At 36.9% G+C, this 13,481-nt stretch overlaps 1 protein-coding gene across 1 annotated transcript in view; it reads right to left on the minus strand.

Annotated features, from left to right (window-relative positions):
- RORB (RAR related orphan receptor B) overlaps positions 1-10,467 on the minus strand; it is a 48,899-nt gene extending 38,432 nt beyond the window's left edge. The window contains exons 1-2 of the mRNA XM_061199205.1: positions 10,297-10,467; positions 5,935-6,076 (exon numbers count right to left, since the gene is read on the minus strand). Of these exons, the coding sequence (XP_061055188.1) occupies positions 5,935-6,076; positions 10,297-10,467 (313 nt within the window). The remainder of the gene's footprint in view (positions 1-5,934; positions 6,077-10,296) is intronic.
- Positions 10,468-13,481: the final 3,014 nt, after the last annotated feature.

Below are 13,481 nucleotides of genomic sequence, written 5' to 3' on the forward strand. Positions count from 1 at the left end.
CTGTAGATTCGGAAGAGCTCTTTGTGACAGAGATAGAGAGGTGAATGCAAAATTTATGTCTACTGCTGTAGGTTAAGATTTTTGTTTTGGCTGGAGTAGACCTACTTTCTGACTTACTTTAGTAGAATAGTTTTGCATTTATTCATTTAAAATTTATAGGGAGAAAAAATTAAGAACGAGGAACTCTTCTGACATGGAGACAAAAATGTAGTGTCTCTTTTTAAACCTTTTTCCAAACCTAAACCTTGCTTTAGATGTCTATACACTTTAGGTGAAATACACATTGTAGTAGGTTGACTGCGTTAATAACCCTGACGCTTCTTGCCTATTTGCCTGCTCTACCCCATGTAAATTTGCAGTGCCCTTTCATTTTGTGCAGGCATCCTGCTCCATCCCCTTGACTCAGGGTCATGTGATCTGCTCTGGACCAATGGGATATTGACATATGTGACACAAACAGAGGCTTAAAAAGTGCTTGTGTGATTGAGTGCCTCACCATGAAAAGGACATGCCTACACTAGTTTGCTGAAGGATAAGATATGTGAAACAGAGCAGAACCATCTCAGGCAAGGCCAACTACAATCAGGAGAGCTGTAGAACTGACCTGTAGCTGACAGCAGATATGGAAATGAGCCCAGTCAGGACCCTATACTGAACAATTTTAGGTTCAGAATTCTGCTGTTAACCATAAGACCTCACAATCAAAGCCAACAGTATCAAATAAGTATGCTGCCAAGCTCTTTGCCCTGGTAAACACCCGAAAACCCACTCAATGGTGAATAGTTATGCCTCCTCCAAAAAAATTGACTTATCAAGTCACTGAGCAATTTAAATATTTTCAAAGAAAAATCTTAAAGCTCCACAACATTTTGGAATTATCAGGCTTCATCCTAAATCAAGGACTTTGCTGATAATGACTATAATACTATTTTAGAATAAATTTTCCATTCATTTCAGAAACACTGATGAGCCAGTGTTTCAGTTTTATGCCCCTTCCAGTAATAAAAGTGGTGACATATTTGGAAAAAATTATAGTACTTGGCAAAATAAACTTACTGAACTTTCCTGATATAAAAATAATTTCTTGTCACTATTTGTAAATACATTTATTGTATTCATGGGCCTATGTTTTTAATTTAATTTAATTTATTTATTATACAGCAGGTTCTTATTACTTATCTATTTTATACATATTAGTGTATATATGTCAATCCCAATCTCCCAATTCATCCCCCCCCCCAACCCCGCTTTCCCCCCTTGGTGTCCATACGTTTGTTCTCTACATCTGTGTCTCTATTTCTACCTTGCAAACCGGTTCATCTGTACCATTTTTCTAGATTCCACATATATGCGTTAATATATGATATCTGTTTTTCTCTTTCTGACTTACTTCACTCTGTATGACAGTCTCTAGGTCCATCCACGTCTCTACAAATGACTTCATGGGCCTATTTTAACAAAGGCTATATTACTATTATATTTTCAAGTATTTGCATTCTTCTTACCACTACCCATTAATCAGAATGGCACATATTTTAAGTGTTTGACCCTCTCAAACTTGAATTATTCTGTTAATGAGATTCACTTGAGTATGGAGACAGCCTCTTGTTAAACTGCTGGCTCTCAAAGAAACCAGCACAATTTGTATACGTTGCAAGTGCTTTATAAATATTCAGTGATGATAGTATTTGCTCATGATATGCTCTTAACCCTCATTTTGATCCCACACTAGCAAAGAACCATTTTACGCAAAAGTATTGGAAATCTTTTCATATCTATTTGAATTGTGGGATTCTAAATGGAATGGAAGTTTTTGGAGTAACTATAAAACAAAGATGATGCTTCTTCAAAGATTTCTGCTTCCTACCACATGACTACTAGACACATGTTTTTGGTATCAAGAGGAACCCCGTTGTAGAACTATCATCTATGACTTTCCATAGTCCTTTTGGAAATTATTTTATCTTACTATCTTTGGCTGTGAAATTCTTTATGTTTATCTCTCACTACTTATCAAGGAAACTAGTCTTAATTTAACTTTAAAATTTCAAGGCTATGCCTTTTTATAGTGCTTTAAGATTTGTTGAAAAAAATCTGATTCAGTCTACCCAACCCTATTCATAATTTTAAAATATTCTCTCTCTTCCCCTTCACTTCTTTTCCAACAGAACTTCCTGTGATTATGGAATGTTCCCTGCACTTTCCAATATGGTAGCCACAAGGCACATGTGGCTTTGAGCACTTGAAATATAGCTAGTGTGACTGAAGAACTAAATTTTAAATTTTATTTAATTGTAATAAATCTAAACTTAAATTTAAATAGCAACCCATGGATACCATATTGGACAATGCCATTCTGGATAACAAGAAGCTAAATCTGTGACACCTGCCCTTGTAGGGCAGCTTCCATTTTTTCATAGAGGCATGTCACTTAGGAGGACACATACTTCATTATTGCAAGGTGAGTATAATGTTTTTTCTTTGGGGTGCAATATCTTCCTATTGATGCCAAAATTTTTCTGTTTTTTTTTTTTTTGGTAGTGCTAATAAAACTGACACTGAAGATTCCGGCAACTAACATTTGTGAAGGGTCCAGTTAAAAAAAGAAATAAATACAATGGTGGAGAAGATTCAGTGCACATATGCATGCCATCACTTCACACACATGTATACATGCAATATCTTCACCTTTTTATACACATAAACACATGTGTACGTATTCCAAGTGGATTTGACTTTTGATTCTTTGCCAATGTTAAATTCGAACAAATTTGTTACTGCTGAGTTTGTTGTCTACTCATATATCTCCCATGACTAATATGCCACTATAGAAGCTGAAATTCAGGAGAGAATGAAAGTCCAGTGGAGTCAACAGTTATATCAAGCCATCTACTAGCAGTCATATTGTTTTAGTGACCAGGTATGGTGAAGTAAATATTCTTGGAGCCAGGCATAACTGACAGAAAACAAATGCAAATATTAAAATGAAGATGCTACTTTATGTCTGAGGGAAGCTGGGTGGTGTGTATATAGAAGTTAGGTGTGAGGGCATCTTACCTTGGCTACTGGTACTACTGCTAAAGCACTTTGAAAATATCTGCTTCATCAGTAGAAGGTAGGTATAATAAATTAGTGGCAGGACACATACTACCTCTCATTCTTGAGCCCTTACTAGACATAGCTAATTAACCATAACCTCAGGGCTTCATAATCCTTTGATATCACATACTAGGCATTACTTATCAATAGGAGATAAAACCTGTTTAGCTTCCCAGGTATTAGTGTGACTTTAGTTTAAAGTACCCTATATATTCAAGGCTTATAACAAACTTCCTCTATATAAACAGTAAAGAAGAATTTGTTTTCCCTTAGAGAGAATCATTTTTTTTCTTCTGCTGAAGCCTCTTCTCCTCATTCCCAGCCACTATTATCACTCCTGAGCATTTCTCCTCACCATTAATTTGACACAAGCCATGCTTAGGAGGCATTTTGAAAGATGTCCCTGGAAGCCTCAAGACTGTCTCTGGACCTAAAATTAAGATGGATCATTATCCTTAATCCTCAGCATCCTTAGATACTATCTTGCTTTTTCTTGCACAGAAGTTTATGCTGTAGTAAATTTCTTCCCCCTTGAGAATAGACTGCAGCTCTATCCATAAATGATCCCCATGCCCCAACCCCCACCCCAACAATATACTTCTTTTATGTCATGAGATTCAGACAACCTCTTAGATTTTGTGGGCTGACATCACTGAATCTGCCTTGGACCATACGCCCATCCCTTGCTCATGATTCTGTTCACCAGCACAGACCCACATGATCTCTCTTTCCAAATAGATACTTCCTTTTATTGTAGGAAGAAGCAACAAAGGCAAGTACTCAATGGCTTAGTCTCTCTGTAGAATTATTAATGGAACTTTTCAGATACTGTCAATTATTATGCTGCCTCCATATTACAGAAATGAAGTGCAAAATTATCAACTCAAATTCCCACAGAATTTCACTAAAGAAATTCTGAAAACCATTTAACCTCCACCCTCCACTTTCTTCACTTTAGTTATGTGCAAGTACACAGGGCTATAAATTTACCCTAAGAGTAAATGTATGTGATTAGCAAATCTAGAAAAACAAACAAACAAAATCAGCTGATACATAGAAAAGTTTTGGAAACCTACATCTTGTAGCTTTAGAAGCTACCTATAAACTGGAAGGCTCAATGTCAGATTCTTTTTATTTTGGGGGTTAAATATATCTCATTGGTATACTTTTGTGCAAGACAAGTTTATGTGGGTTGGAAATTAGAGAAATGGTAAACAAAGATTCAAGATGCAACTATCTGGAGAATGCAAGCTAAGAAGTAAACAGTGTATATGTTTAGATACCATCTATGCAGAGCTAAATTTATCCAAATGACTAAAAGGCCCGCATTTAATTCAATAACTCATAAAATCCCTTTATACCAAGAGATAGTGCATGCCAATTATCTATATTTCTTTAAAATCTAGAAGTATTTCTTTTTTTTTTTTCTTTTTTGGTCCACACTGCCTTGAACTTCATTACAGGGAGTGTGACCAGAGACACAGAATCCTCAGTGATTCACATAAAGAGAATAAGTATCAGGGGCTTTGTCTGTGTCTCAGGCTCTAGGTAAAAGAGAATTCCATGATTCATTCAACAAACACTTAGGTGCCTGCTTTTAACCAGACCCTGAGGATACAGCGGGAACAAGACAGAAATGGCCCCAGGACACAGGGCTGCTCATAATCCAGTACAGGAGTGCTACGGCCAACGTCAGTGGGGAAAGAATTCGTTTAGATGAAAACTTAAAAATGGACACAAAGCTAGATGAAATTCTTTGTGTGAGTTTATTTGTCCCCTTTCATTAATCTAAGAAGTTCAGTTGGGGTGCCAAGCCACCCATTTGGATTGGGCGTGAAGGTGGAGTGCACACTTGAGTCTATTCTGAAAAGGACACCATCTATAGAACCCTTCTAAGACATGGAGCTCTGCTACAGCCTTTTCGATCTTCATCATGCCTCTGAACAGTCCACATCCATTAATGGAGCTTCTGGGCTTCCTACAGAAGCAAGGTCTCTTCCTTAGCATCTCCACATACCAAGCAACTTGTGCACCAGTCAGACTTACCCAGTGACCAAGTGGTCCAGGTCTGCCTGGGACTTTCCAGTTTTAGCTCAGAAAGTCTCACATCCCAGGAAGTCCCTCATTCACAGGCAAACTTGGACAAGTGGTCACCTTTAGATCTAGGACTATGTGGCTTTCACCTAACCTAGTTAGCACAGGTTGCTCCATGAGCTACGGAAAAGTCTTTCCTTTCTTCCTATGTTATAGGCAATACTATATATTTATTTGCTCTTACTTTTCCTCTTAATACACTGCCAGCATGTGGTTTTCTTTTCCTCTTATCCCTTTGTCTAGAATTCTTCCAGCAGCTTAAACAGACTCCAGCAAAGCATCCATTTGATGCATCCATAAGATTCAAGCCATTTCTGTTTAATCATGTCACTGCCTTAGAGTGACATATACCTGTTAGCCAGTATATTATTTATACTTTCTAGCTCTGAAATTGTTTTTAATGGAAAATTATTTTTCAGTTATCCAGCCTTGTAATTAAATAATTTTGAATGAAAAAAAAAGCATACATTTGAAAGCTTTTTTTTTTCTTTTACATCTTTATTGGAGTATAATTGCTTTACAATGTTGTGTTAGTTTCTGCTGTATAACAAAGTGAATCAGCTATACGTATACATATATCCCCAGATGCCCTCCCTCTTGTGCCTCCCTCCCACCCTCCCAATCCCACCCCTCTAGGTGGTCACAAAGCTCGGAGCTGATCTCTGTGTGCTATGCGGCTGCTTCCCACTAGCTCTCTATTTTGAAAGCCTTTAAGTAAGAAATAAGAAGGCGATGCCTTACCATCTCTCGACATTCCTAGGGCAAGACACTTCTGCAGTCGGCAGTGTTGGCAACGGTTTCTGTTGGTTCTGTCAATTAAACAGTTTCTCTGCCTCGGGCAGGAGTAAGAGGCATTGTTCTGCTGGCTCCTTCTAAAGAATCCCTAGAGGGAGAAAGAGAATGGGAGGGAGATAAATTTATAAGAAGCGACCATTAACAGAGATGATAGCTACATTTTCTACAGTGAGCGTCGTTAACTGAGTTCACTTTTTAAAATTCTTTGGCTACCTCTCCTTGGACTGCTTACAGATGTTTCTACTGGGGAAAATTTGGACTCTCTGCAGAGATATGAAGGTATCATTCATTCATTCATTCCATCAATGTGTACTAAAGACATCTGTGCTGTTCTATGCAAAGTAAAACAGAATAGAGTTCCTGCCCACAGAGAGCAGTGGGAAGGGAGTGGCAGAGGAGAGTGTCACGTATGACAAAACTTCATGGGGACAATAACACAGGCGTATGTCACAAGTGCTGTGGGAGTGAGGAACTCTGGGTACTGAGTAGTGTGGGTTCAATATGCGCCACTATCTTCCTAGTTTCTAAGATGCATTTTTATCCATTTGGAAATTTTTGTATTTGGCCAGAATGTATCTGGAAGGTTGTTTTTCTAACCAGTGATGTACCTTAGAGTCAACCACATCTTTGAATAAAGGAAATACGGTATAAAAACTGCTCAGTAAAAAACAGACAATAAAAGCTGAATGAATGCTCTCTGCTTGGCCTCAGGCTGTAGCGATCTAGGAGGTCTTCATGCAAGTACGTTTAGGTCCTTCTGGTACAAAATGAACTGCCTTGGACCATACATCACCCATATAAATAAACCCACAGCTGAGTCTATTATTTTTTTAATTCTTTGGATACCACCCACCTTAGTTATCTTACCAAAAATCCTACTGGGGTAAATAAACATTTTCTCCAGAGATATGAAAGTATCCTTCACCCATTCATTCACCTATTTAATTAGTTTCCCTCATCACTCCTTGTCCTTGAATTACAATACAGCAAAAGTGCCAAGTGCTACAAACAAAGCAGTGATCTACAAATAGATTTACCAAGAGAAATTTTAGGAAAAGATATCCCGTACTATCATCTCTCGGAAGGAGGAAGCCTAGAAAAAGTCCAGGATGGTCACGCAATGCCCATCTCGCTGAGAGGCCTGGAAGAGGCCACCTGACTTCTGTCAGACAGTTTCCTCAACTATCAATGGGAGGATAGTGCAGGGCTGGGACTAGTGTGAGACTGGTGAGGCAATCACCTTGGTCACACATTTAAGGGTTGCCAAAAGATGTGGTACTCAGGATAAACATTTTAACACTGATTTTACATATTAAAAATCAACATTAATGCAAACTCCCCAAAAGTTTACATAAAAACAGAATTAAAATTATCAATTTTCCTTTTGCCTCAGGCTTCCATATGGCTTGGCAAAGGCACTGTAACAGAGAGCTTGGCCAACCTTATGAAAAGCCTCAGAAAAGGAAGAGTGGCCAAGTACCTCCTTAGAGAGGAGTGCCAGTTGGTTTTGTGGTTGTCATCCTCAAGCCATTCAACAACAAGAGCTAGTTTTGCCCCCACAGATCCATGCGTATTATTTATTTAATGAACCAGTGGTGGCAAAATAAGATATCCAATTGGCCAGTTCACATGAACTCATGGAGCCCTTAAACAAGAGATCACATCTAAGCCCCCAGGGGTTGAAATTATGTACTTCATATACCGTGAAAGCTGTCAGAAGGCATAACCTCAGCTCATCGGTCTTGATTGAAGACGACTTGGAATTTACATTTTACAAAAGAATTGTGTGGTTTTTACCTGTGGATACTCTTAAGTGCCACTTAGCAAAGGAGTTGACAGAAAAGACTTCTTGAAGTCATAGCTACAGCCCTAATTTAAGGCCAATTTGACATTAATTGTGAGACATTTCTTGCTTATCTGTTGCTCATTACTGCAAATGAGGTTTCTGGCATGAAAAAGAGATTTTGTTTTAAATTTTTATTGGATGAAAAGGTATTTGAATAAGTGCACAAGCGGAAATGATGTTATTTAAAATGGGTTGTTTATGTTGATCTGAAAACAGTATTATGAAAATTCAGAGGTTGATACTAAATGTGCTGACATTGATATCTTATTCTGAGCAGAATTTCTTGAGTTTGCTATTTGGAGAAAAATGTAGCATATTTACAAATGTGGGTTTTTCCATGAAATAAAAAAAAAGTGGTGTGGTGTACAGTGTCATTTTGACTAAAGCCTCATAATATGCTTCAAAATAACAGCATAAGTTCTTTGATCCTGGATTCCTTCTTTAAATAGAAAAGATGACAGGAGGCTAAATACTCGTTCTTGGCTATTGACCTGTTGGAATATATTTGTTCAGTAGTTAAATCTTTTTGGAAATCACTGCTTAAGATGTTTAGTTCCTTAACATGACCATAGCCTCATATTTTGAAATCAGACATTTTCTAAATACAGCTTTATACAATGAAACACAAAACATTTCTACTTTGACATTGAGCTACAAAACATTTTTTCATGGGTACTGTGTAAACTAGACCAGAGCTCTTAAAATTGCATAATAAACCAACACGGTGGAAGTGATTTCACTGGAGAGGTGTCTGATTCCAAAATTATTAGTATTTAGGGGAATTCCCTGATGGTCCAGTTGTTAAGACTCTTGTGTTTCCACTGCAGGGGGCATGGGTTCAATCCCTGGTTGGGGGAATAAGATCCTGCACGCCACGTGGCATGGCCAAAAAAATAAAAAATAAGTTAAAAAAATGAAAACAAAATTATTAGTGTTTATGAAGAAAACTGTTTGTCTATCTGCCCAGAGGAAGTAATAACTTATTCTAGGAGGATAAAAAATTGCTGATTCGTAATTTTGCTTTATCGTTTCTTGTGATAAGTTGAAAAAATTGCATTAAGGTGAATAACGTGCAATTCTTAATTATAGGTCTGCAGAAGAACAGAATACAAGGCACATCTCATGATGTTCAAAGATGGATTATTGCTAATCACCTCTAAAGCCAGTCAGTATGTTGATGGGTTAGGACATTCATGCTATTCTGCCCCCTCTGCATCCCTCCCCTACTTTATTCTCATTTAGTCCTTTTTCTTTTCTTCCCTCCAGTTTCAATTCCAGGAATCATAATTTTTGAGACTATTATGAAGACACTGCCAATTTTTCACATAGCATGACTATTTGAGTTACAGTATGTTTTGTTTCATTTATATCTGAATGTCTTATAAGATTAAAGTTGGTTCTTAGAATTTTTGATTGTGCCGCATCTCCTTCAGTTTACTGACCTTAAATTAATGATTCACTTTGCTTGCATCTTTGATCAAAAATATAATTGCTTTTGCCAATAACTTTGCCAGTCTATCACTTTCCCCTCCTGGACTATGGCTGCATTTCATTTGTTCTGGTTACATACTGCCCTTTAAAATTGCAGAACTGTTTTCATTTCCCCCTTGATATTTAGTCTCTCACCCTTTCTTTCCTTCTAAGGATTAAATTTAAACATTTACTCTTAAGTTTCAAATTTCTCTTATTTCAGATTAAGTCTATGTTAACTGCTATTCCTCCAGCTTTGTGTTTTAAAAATCAACTTGCTCATAGGAATTAGTTTGTCTTTGGAAGAATTGGTTGGATTTGTTGTGGAGGAGAACACTAGACTGAGAATGAAAAACAAACAAAGAAACATGTTTTTGGCCATGTTCTCTCACTAACTAGATTAGTGACATTGGCCATATGACATAATCTTGTTTAGACCTCAGGATCTCATTGATGAAGTTGGGGCAGATGATTTTTAACTGATCAGAGATTATCTGCTCCACTTTTAACATTCCATGCTTCCAGTTTTCTTTTATTTTTCTGGAACATGAGAATAAAGGATGGTCACATGCATATTGCAACTGCTATCTCGACAGCTTTCTCAAGCAGAGAAATAAATACAGGGCCATTAGCTTATAATCTTTATTTTAACGTTTCATATTGATATAAATGTGCTGGAGTTTACTGGACACAAAACTGTTAAAACAGCAAATCAGTATTTATATCTCTGTAAATGTGAATAATTGAAGCTTTTAAATATTAATCCATTTTTAAGCACCAGCTGATGAGTTAGACAATGACAAAAATGTAAAAGGCCAAAGAACAGAAAATCAACCCACCCACCCACCAAGCAAGAATTCCTGAGTGTCAGCAGCAGGCACAAGAATCCTTTAGCAGGCCTTTCAAAAGGTGTCACCTCTTGCACTGTGAAGTACACAGATGCCTGAGGCAAACGCGGATGCTGTTGGCAGTACTGAGTTAAAGTCCCATACCTTGCAGCCTTCACACGTGATGACTCCGTAGTGGATCCCAGAGGATTTATCGCCACAAATTTTGCATGGTATCACTTCAATTTGTGCTGAAAGGGGAAAACAGACATTTTTGAGCTTACGGAGTTGTTTTCTTTTCGCCCTCCGATCTCCCTTCCCACCTCTCCCCGCCATGGCTCAGTGTTTGAAGACACTAGGATGGGGGTGGGGCTGTGAGATCACCCACTTCTATTTGAACGGCCCCCAGCTGCTTCTTCTAAGTAAAGGGCATCCATTTACCATTGTTTGTTTTGTTTTCCTCAAACTAAAAAATATAACCAGGGACCAGAAGTTTTCTAAACTTTTGCTTTCACTGTTTTCTCCTTTTTTTGAACTTGACCTTCATGTAGTGTGACTTAAAAATCCCTTGAACCTGTGGCTTTGGTTTTCTTATTTTGCACTTCAAATATTAAGTCACTGAGAATGATCACATTGCCTTATTTCAATACTATTTTACATAAGTAAATAAGGGAAACTGGAAGGGGTGGAGGTGACTTTATACATTAAGTGGTTGAATGATTACTTGTGAAAATGCCAATGATGAAGCAGTTCAATATTTATTAAGCATCTATATATCCACTAAAATAATAAAGGTTGTTGACACAAGATAAGATATACTAATGATGCTAATAATTTAATCAATAAAACAAAATGAATACATGGAGATATCAGGGGGAAAAAATGATAAAGCATATGGGTACTATTATTTCAATAGGAACTGAAATAATTTCATTGGAGATGAAGACATTTTGATTTTGAAGATTGTGTAGGAAGTACAAGGCAAAAGGCATTTCTGCAAGCAGAATGGAATGAAGGAGGCCCCGAATGATTGTGGCTTGTGATCACTGAGACAAGCAACTTGGTTCTAATGGAAACTTGGGCCATATGGTTGGATAGAGGGAATGATGTCAGATTATCAAGCTCTTGGGAGTTAGGCAGAGGAATTTTCACCTGACATCACTGGCCATAAGGAATCAAAGAAGTGAATGAAGAAATGATGAAAGTGATGGTTTGGGTACTTTAGAAAGGTGAGTTTGGCAGGTTAACCAGAAACAAATGGAAGACTAACTAAAAGGCTATTCCTAACCTGGGTGTTAGGAGCTGAAGGCGTGAATTACATCGGTGGCAGGATAAATGGAGAGGAAGAAGCAAATAGAAAGACAGCTCAGTGGAAGAGGTGAGAAGATAAAAGAAAGAAAGGATACAGAGGTGGAAATTGATGAAGAATCAAAGGTGACTTCTAGCTTCCTAGCCTTGGGTGTAAGATTAAATAGTAGGTTTGACATACATGGTTGGTTGGTAAGGTAATTCCTTTGTGGAATATGGTGGGGCATGGGATTTCCATTTTGCATGTGTGCAATTTGGTGTCATGTCTTGTAGACACCCGTGTATAGAACCTCTTGGAAAGATGATTTTAAGCCATCAGCTTTGAGGTTATGGATGAATCCATGATATAAACTTTATTTAGAATGTAGTAATTCCTACGTCACTGATAGTATTCTCAGTGTTGTTAAAATTATACACAGTAGGAAGATCTGCTATTCCTGCTCCCAATTTAAAATAATTATGCAAAATATGCTTCAAAATGCTTTATACATCAATCTGCCACTTGGATGCTTTTCTACAGTTTCTCACCCTTGAATATACAAAACAAATAAATGCAAGACATAACCCTCTTTTTCTTATTGTTTTCATTAAAAAATAATACTTAGCTTTAGGGGAGCACATTAAAATTTTTAAATTAAATATTGCACAGTAAGTTCAAATCATCTTTATAAGCAAAAAATTCAGTTATGTCCCTATTTTTCATATGAGAAAACTGAGGATCCAGGTGGTTAATGACGCCCTTGAGGTGACTCGGGAAATGATGACGGGAAATTAGCTGATTTTCCTGAGATTTCACTCAGTAACCCTTTCTCTGCTTCTCACAAAGATAAAATACAAATACAATTTTGAATTCCTATATTATTCCAATAGCATCAGTTAAAGAGATAATGATAAAAATATCAGGAGAAGAGACAAATTCAACTAAAATACTTATTAGACTAAGTGTTTCTATTTGCTTCTGATTTTATATATGAACTAGGATTTGTTTTCAGAATTTTGGGATATGAAAAAATGTGAGATTTGATGTCACTCTATTCTGTTCTGTCCCCCTGGATTCTAGTCCCTAATCTGTTAATGATTGGGCCCATGACCAAGAAAAAAATCTCTGATCTTGTTTTCTGGTTTGTAAAGCTTAGCTGACAAACTTCATAGAGGTGTGAGGATTAAATGAGATATTTTATGTGGAAGTACCCTGCAAATAGTAAAGAGCTACAAAATGTCAATCTTCATCATCACCATCAAAAACATCGTTATTTCTGATGTTTTTGGACAAAAAATATGACAAGCCACATTATTATTACTTTATTAAAAAAATCTAGTCATTAAAAAACCCAAACAAATGACACTATAAGTTATCTGTACCAGGTTTTGTCTTTTTTTCTTTTTTTTCCAGTGTAACCTTTCCAACTGTGGATTTTTTACAATGATTGCAAAATTGACTAAAAATCCCAGGTATCCATTGTACAGTTGTTAGGTTTATATGATATTAAGTCAGAGGTGCTCTTTGCATAAATTACTCCCCAGGGAGTAACTTACATATGGGGAGAATCTGCTTCAATAAGTTCTTAATTATAAAATGATCTAAGTCTAAAGGAAATGAAAATAGAGGTAATTTGCCCCCTGGGGTGTGAGAAGATGTTTTGGAAAGCCACAAAGGTTATCTTACACAACTTCAGAAATACAAATGGGATAAGGAATGATTCGATAGAGCATCTGCATATTTATACATATTTATAATTCTAGCTCAACATGTAATCCTGAAGAACCATAAACATTTTAACGGTATTTTTAAAGAGAAAGAAGTCACTTAAAAGTGTATATGTGTAAGCCTGTTGTGTGGTTATCAGTTTGGAAAATCTATGACCATTTTTACCTACTATGGCAGAATAGATCATCTGAGGTTTATTATAGGTGAAGATAAATTTAAATAATTTAAAGTACGAATCCTTTTCCTTTTCTCTCATTTAAAATAAACTGCTTCTGAGCTACAGATTCACAGTTGACACTATGTATTTTATAAAGCACATCTTCAAGGCAGGGTA

This window comes from Eubalaena glacialis, chromosome 9 (genome assembly GCF_028564815.1).
Source record: "Eubalaena glacialis isolate mEubGla1 chromosome 9, mEubGla1.1.hap2.+ XY, whole genome shotgun sequence".
Classification (NCBI taxonomy): Eukaryota; Metazoa; Chordata; class Mammalia; order Artiodactyla; family Balaenidae; genus Eubalaena; species Eubalaena glacialis.